Source organism: Sinocyclocheilus rhinocerous, unplaced genomic scaffold (assembly GCF_001515625.1).
Source record: "Sinocyclocheilus rhinocerous isolate Xijiao unplaced genomic scaffold, SAMN03320098_v1.1 scaffold3853, whole genome shotgun sequence".
Taxonomy (NCBI): Eukaryota; Metazoa; Chordata; class Actinopteri; order Cypriniformes; family Cyprinidae; genus Sinocyclocheilus; species Sinocyclocheilus rhinocerous.
In genome coordinates, this window is record NW_015637530.1 from 125032 (window position 1) to 131432 (window position 6401).

The window sequence follows — 6401 nt, forward strand, 5'->3', positions numbered from 1 at the left end:
ATGGATGTCAGGAAACTACATCATTGCACAGGCTTCCGAACTAGGGTTGGGCCGATAGACGATGCCATCGTCGATGGCTGATAGACTTCACGATATTGAGCCAGCATCGTGATCCTCCCACCGGGGGACAGAACAGAACCCATACCCCCCGCAATCCGGCCGCATCCCAATACAGTGTTCGGAAAGAAAATGACGTGTACTACGGAACCCCTAAAGTTAATAAATACGAGATGAGAGGAAAATATATATTTCAATATTTTCTCTCGCAGTTATATCAGTGTGTAATTATACTGTTTAAATTGCGGGCATCAGGCAGGGAGCCGCTATTATGCCTGGCATTGAAACTGCTTTTGAATGCACGATTTTAGTTTCATTTTCACTTTCGAGATTCGCGATCGCACATACTTTGTTTGTACTATGGAGCGGCAGTACTTACCACGCATTTTACAAGATTAGATGTTTGTCAGAGTTGCATAGGATCTGCAATTTGCCATCGTCCTCAGTCATCTCTCCTTACTCTGTTTATGTGGTAAGTGAAATTTTATGTACTGTAATATAACAGGCATTATGTAATGTCCGCAACCCGTAAGTAAACTTCTCACACATTTTATGTTGGCACATGAATATTAATTAGACAGACCAAAATCGACCTGTTCAAAACGGAGCTCCTGAGAAAGGAGCTGTAAAAATATATTTAGATGGTTTTTGGTACTTATACCGCAAATATATTCTTAAGGACATCAAAACCTAAAATAAAACTCCAGAAAAGGTGTATAATATGTGACCTTCAAAGCAATCTATTGCATAAAGTGCTATATAAATAAACATAATGTGACTTGACTGGAGGGCAGAATTGCAGAGCTGCTGCAAACATCTTCATGGATGCTTTCTTAACTGCTGTTTTCTCACCGTCATTGTTGTGCATTTATTTCATTAGTGAGAGCAAAGCGTGCAGCACATTTACATATTCATCTAAGGTCACTCTCAGCAGTGTAAACGGAGTCAGAATGTTCAGTAAAAGCCATCACTGCTTAGATTTCTAACTTATATTTACCCCAAAGTGAAGAACAAAAAAAAACTTCACAATGAGTATATTGGGCTTTAAACAGAGATCAAGACATTTTGTTGTATAAGCTGATACTCACTTCATTGTCTTTATTCTCACTTGTGTCCTTCTCACCGTCTCCATTTTTCACCTTTTCTTTATCGCCATCTTTTCCACCATCTTCTGCTTTGGAAACACCATCTGTAGAACAAATAGGCAAGGTTTAATAGTTCAGCTTATTTTAACAGTAATCAACTTACAATAAGAGAGGTTGTGGCATATGTGGCACCTGGAGCAGGTGTGTTTGGCTGAGTATCCGCTGGAGTGCCAGTAGAGGGTGTTTTGCTGGGGGAGTCGGGCTGACTGCCGGCAGTGGATGCAGTTTTATTCTCGTTCAGCTCCATCATCCAGGGCATTGACCACTGACCGTTCACATGCTCGAACTCTTGTACCTGAAAAAGGAAGTTATCCAACCACCAACAATTAGACATCTGTGCAAAATGGATTTTGCTATTCATGCATCTTGCAAATTTCATATAATCTGTTTGTAAACTCCTTGGCTTTTGTACTGCATGTTATTTACAATAACGCATTACTCATTTACCTTCTTTCTGATCAACGACATCACACCGATACGAGTAAGGACGTGTTGTCGTGACAGTCCCTCCCGGGGAACGCCATCAGCAAAGCTTTCAGAACCATCTGCACCAGGCTCACACAAGTGCCGCATAAAGAGCGAGACGTAAGCCCTGAGAGATAGTACACACGGACAATACCATTAGAACCAGTTCATAGATCCAAGACACACAAGGTATGAATATTCATCTAGGATTTTATGTATTTATTTTTCTAGGAGCATTTTGCTTACAGATAAAGATCTAAAAAAAAAAGACGCACAAATGGAAAGTTCCTGTGATTAACCTAAAAATACACATTTATATTCCATTAAATGGAAATATATTCATATAAACCAGTGTTCAAAGATTTTTAAAATGTTTTTGAAAAAAAGTCTTATGCTTACCAAGGTTGCATTTATATGATCAAAAATACAGTAAAAATAGCAATATTGTAAAATATTATTACAATTTAAAGTAACCATTTCTATTTGAATATATTTTAAAACGTAATTTATTCCTGCCACGCATGCGTCGTGGTACTTTCGTGAGTGACCCGAAGAGAAGAAATTGTTGAATGATTTTTGTTTTCTTTTCACACAAAAAGTATTCTCGTAGCATCATAAAATTACGGTTGAACCACTGATGTCACACTGACTATTTTAACGATGTCCTTACTACCTTTCTGGGCTTTGAACATTTCAGTTCCGTTGCTGTCTATGCAGTGACAAAAATCTCTCGGATTTCATCAAAAATATCTTAATTTGTGTTCTGAAGATGCACGAAGGCCTTACGGGTTTGGAACGACATGAGGGTGAGTAATTAATGACAGAATTTTCATTGTTGGGTGAACTATCCCTTTAATATTTTTAATCTAGTCACAACCTTAAAACATTTACGAAAAACCCTCAAAAATAAAGTTAGCCCCAGAACTGATAACATCTTGCACAGCTTGTAATTAAAAGAAATCATACCATATTCATAACCTAGTTGTTAACTTAAATGAAACTCACTTGAACTCCTTCTCTGATTTGCCACGCAAGTCTCTGACCAGCCACTGGGTTGTGAAGGCATCCTGAGGCGGCATCCCATAACGCATCACCGCGTTCAGGAAGGCCTTCCTCTGACGAGCATTGAAACCCAACACCTGCCAAATCCCAACAGAGTTTTAGTAAGTTAAACTAAAAACACACGAGTTTAAGAAAACAAAAATCCCAGGTATCCTTCACTCACCTCGATGTTGCCGCTCACTCTGGCCAGCAGGGGGGGCAGGGGTTTGTCTTTGTCGTTTCGGAGGCCTTTCCTGTTGGGTCGCCGTGAATTGGCTGCAAGACGACAGTGAAAAATTTTAGGGGTTTAAACATTTTTAAATATTTTTTGATTTCTAAAATCCTGTGTTTGATCATCGTCATGCCAGTCTCACCTTCTGTTCGTTCGTCAAAGTCCTCGTCTCCTTCCTCTGAAGCAACAGAATAATCTGACTGGCCATCAGATTGATCATCCTGCCAGTCTGTAACGAAACAGGAAAGATGATTAACATATTAACTTAAAAGCACTTTCAATGGTTGTTTAGTAGGAATGTAACAATGCACCCCGAGCCGGTTGAAAATCGATACAAATATGTGGCGATTCAAGTCGGTTGGAGCCTAGTTCAGACTACATGACTTGCAGCCTCTTTCTTGAAGTCGTTGTGGTGTTCACACTATGTGACACTACGTAAATGATCACACACTACACGTGCTGACAACAACTCTGCCACCCAACATCTCTATCCGGTCCCCAAACCATGTTTTGTCATGAAAACACACGTGAGAAGCAGGAGTTGTTGTTTATTTGAAAATGGACGTCGGTAAGAAATTAGCATTTGAAACATCAAAGGCATTCATGCTCCAGCCACAGTTCTATTAAATTTTGCTCCATTTCTTGTGTCCACACTTTTCTTGAAGCCATGTTGCTGCTGCTGTTTTTCCTCTGCTGACCTCAACTCATGCCTTGCTCTCTCATTGGCTGTTGCCCATTGAGACACTTGACACCACAGGATGTCGAGTCGGCCGACACGTCCAGATATTTAGCATGCTAGATATTTGTCTAGCATCGGTGAGGCATCGACGAGCCTCTTTGATGCGTCGTTGAGTAGTTCACACATTAAGATTGGCGAGTGCTGATCACCCACTGATTTTCTCCCGATCACAGCCTGACCTGTCGGCAAGCTTGTTGACTTGCAAATCGGGCTTAAAATCCTGTAGTGAACTTGACATTAGATGTTAAACAAATCGCAGATAATATTGGGGGTGGGGGTTTATATGTATGCATCTCTGAGGGGAGCTGACTGTCTTCAGAAAAGATTAGATGGTATTTTCTTTTCATCTGTTCTCTGTATAATGCATATTTAAGTAGCAGTGCTGCTTTGTTTACAGCGGTAACCAAGGAAATGCTATATTGCTCCTGTTTCATAACCGCCACCTGCTGTCAGAGAATGAATTTGCACTCTCATTCAGCCCATCTGCTGGTTTTGTTTCATTCACATGTTTTATGTAGCATAATTTCACGAAGCTAAAGTCAAACCATTCTGTTTTTGCTTCAAATTTCGAAATTATACTAATCTAATTTAAATAAAAAACTGCTCATGCTGCATGTACGCAGCATCTTTGTTTGGACTGTGATTAAAATGCAGTGGTCGCCTCTAATTTAAAATGGAAAGAGCACAGTCAAAACCTTAGTTTATTTAAATTAAGAGATTTATTTTATTTGTATTAATTAAATTAATTTTTATTTGTAAAATTTCAATATAGTTTTTTGGTTCATAGTTTAGTTTTGGTTCAGTTTAATAGTGTTAAGCACATCTCTCACCTCTGTCCTCCTGAGAGCCGTCGTTGTAGTTGACCTGTTTGCGGATTCGCTTGCCCTTGCCCAGATTACGAGCCAAATCCTCCTGCTGCTGCTCGTAATGGTGTCTGAGCAGTTTCTCCCAGTAATCTGGATCCACACTTTCCTCCTGCTTGATGATCTCCCTCTGAACTTCCTCTTCCTGAGGGAGAAGACAGGAAACAGTGAAAAAGAGCAAGAGATGGTAAAAAATTACATATATAACCGTATTATTGAAGACATGCCAATTATGAGACATGACTAAACCACAGCTTCATGTGTCACAGCATGTGTGCCAACTACGGCTGCACGAGTTGTCGAAAAACAATGCTAAAAGCACATTTTTCTGAAAAACTAATTGTGCCATTTAAAATAAAATAAAAAATGCATTAAAAGTATTAATAATAGTTATTACTACAACTACTAAACAGTAAAATATTACAATATAAACAGCATTAATTAAAATCAATGAAATAAAATAAAAACAACAAGCTATTACTAGTGTAATATTTCACCGTAAAAGTAGATAGTATTTAAGAAAAATTACAATTATAATTATTATAGTATAACTGTAAAATTACAATACAAATTTATGGCCATCTTATTTGTTTCATTTTCAAAGATTAAAACCAAGTTATATTACTATTGTAATATTTCACTGAAATATCATTCAAAATAATTCAAGTATCAAATAATAATAAAAGTGATACTTTTATTTTACAGTATAACTGTAAAATTTCAATATTAATGGCGGTCTTAATTTTCTCATTTTTAAAACCTTTACACCAAATTGTATTACAATTGTCATATTTCAATGTAAATAAATCTGTAAAAGAAATGTATTAAATAAAACTGGAAATTTTTTTCTAAAAATCATAAAAATGAGTTCAGGGCTTGACATTAACGCTTGTCCGGGACAAGTGGATTTTGTGAAGGGGCAAGTGAAAGAGAATTTTACTTGCCCGACCGGACAAGTAACCGGATTAAAACATCAATAACAAACAATAACTAGGGCAGCACTGAAACTTTGGTGAGAATGATTCTGATTTTATTACTTTCAGAGTAAACGGTGACTGATAACGGATAATGTATTGACAGTATCAAGGTTGCGTCAGTTGAGGCTCATGCAGCCTAACGTTATCCGACTCATGGAAAAATCTAAACTAATAGGCGCAACAGCACACACAAAGAAAAAAACATGAACAAACATACTGTGGTAGAAAAAAAAGCGAAATATTCTATATAACATATATAGGTAAGCAACATCACACGACCAAGCACCAGCACGATTGCAAATGTGACATTGATTTTATACAACAGTAGTTCAATAAACAAGTAGTTAATATTAAATGACTTACATTTTAGACACATTATTGACTGTTTTTGCTAACGAAAATAGTTCTAAGCAAAGCCACAGCAGAATAGCCGCGCATCTCCGAGCAACACACAGCGGTGTTTCGTTACTGAATGATTCAGCATTTTTTAACGAATCGGGTGAGTCAATGATTCAGTGAGCCATTCATAAAGAAAGCAACTTGCTTTATTTATTGAATGAATTAGCCGTTTGAACTAATTGGTTGAATCAGTGACTGGCCACCTCCTACTGATGGTTTGGTTTCATATTTAAAGGTGACCTATTATGCCCCTTTTTACAATATGTTAAATAAGTCTCTGATGTCCCCAGAGTGTGTGTGTGTGTGAATTTTTAGCTCAAAATACCTTACAGATAATTTTTTATAGCTTGTTAAAATTGCAACTTTTAGGGTATGAGCCAAAACGCACCGGTTTCGTCTTTCCCTTTAAATGCAAATGAGCTGGTGCTCCCGGAGAAGAGGGCGGAGCTTCAAGAGCTCAAGCTCCCGCAATACTTGTGCTAG

The 6401-nt window shown here is 37.9% G+C and overlaps 1 protein-coding gene across 1 annotated transcript in view; it reads right to left on the bottom strand.

Annotated features, from left to right (window-relative positions):
• LOC107748913 (chromodomain-helicase-DNA-binding protein 4-like) overlaps nt 1–6401 on the bottom strand; it is a 47440-nt gene that overhangs the window by 10201 nt on the left and 30838 nt on the right. The window contains exons 27-33 of the mRNA XM_016563921.1: nt 4510–4687; nt 3083–3169; nt 2893–2984; nt 2673–2806; nt 1650–1794; nt 1335–1497; nt 1146–1246 (exon numbers count right to left, since the gene is read on the bottom strand). Coding sequence (XP_016419407.1) covers nt 1146–1246; nt 1335–1497; nt 1650–1794; nt 2673–2806; nt 2893–2984; nt 3083–3169; nt 4510–4687 — 900 coding nt within the window. The remainder of the gene's footprint in view (nt 1–1145; nt 1247–1334; nt 1498–1649; nt 1795–2672; nt 2807–2892; nt 2985–3082; nt 3170–4509; nt 4688–6401) is intronic.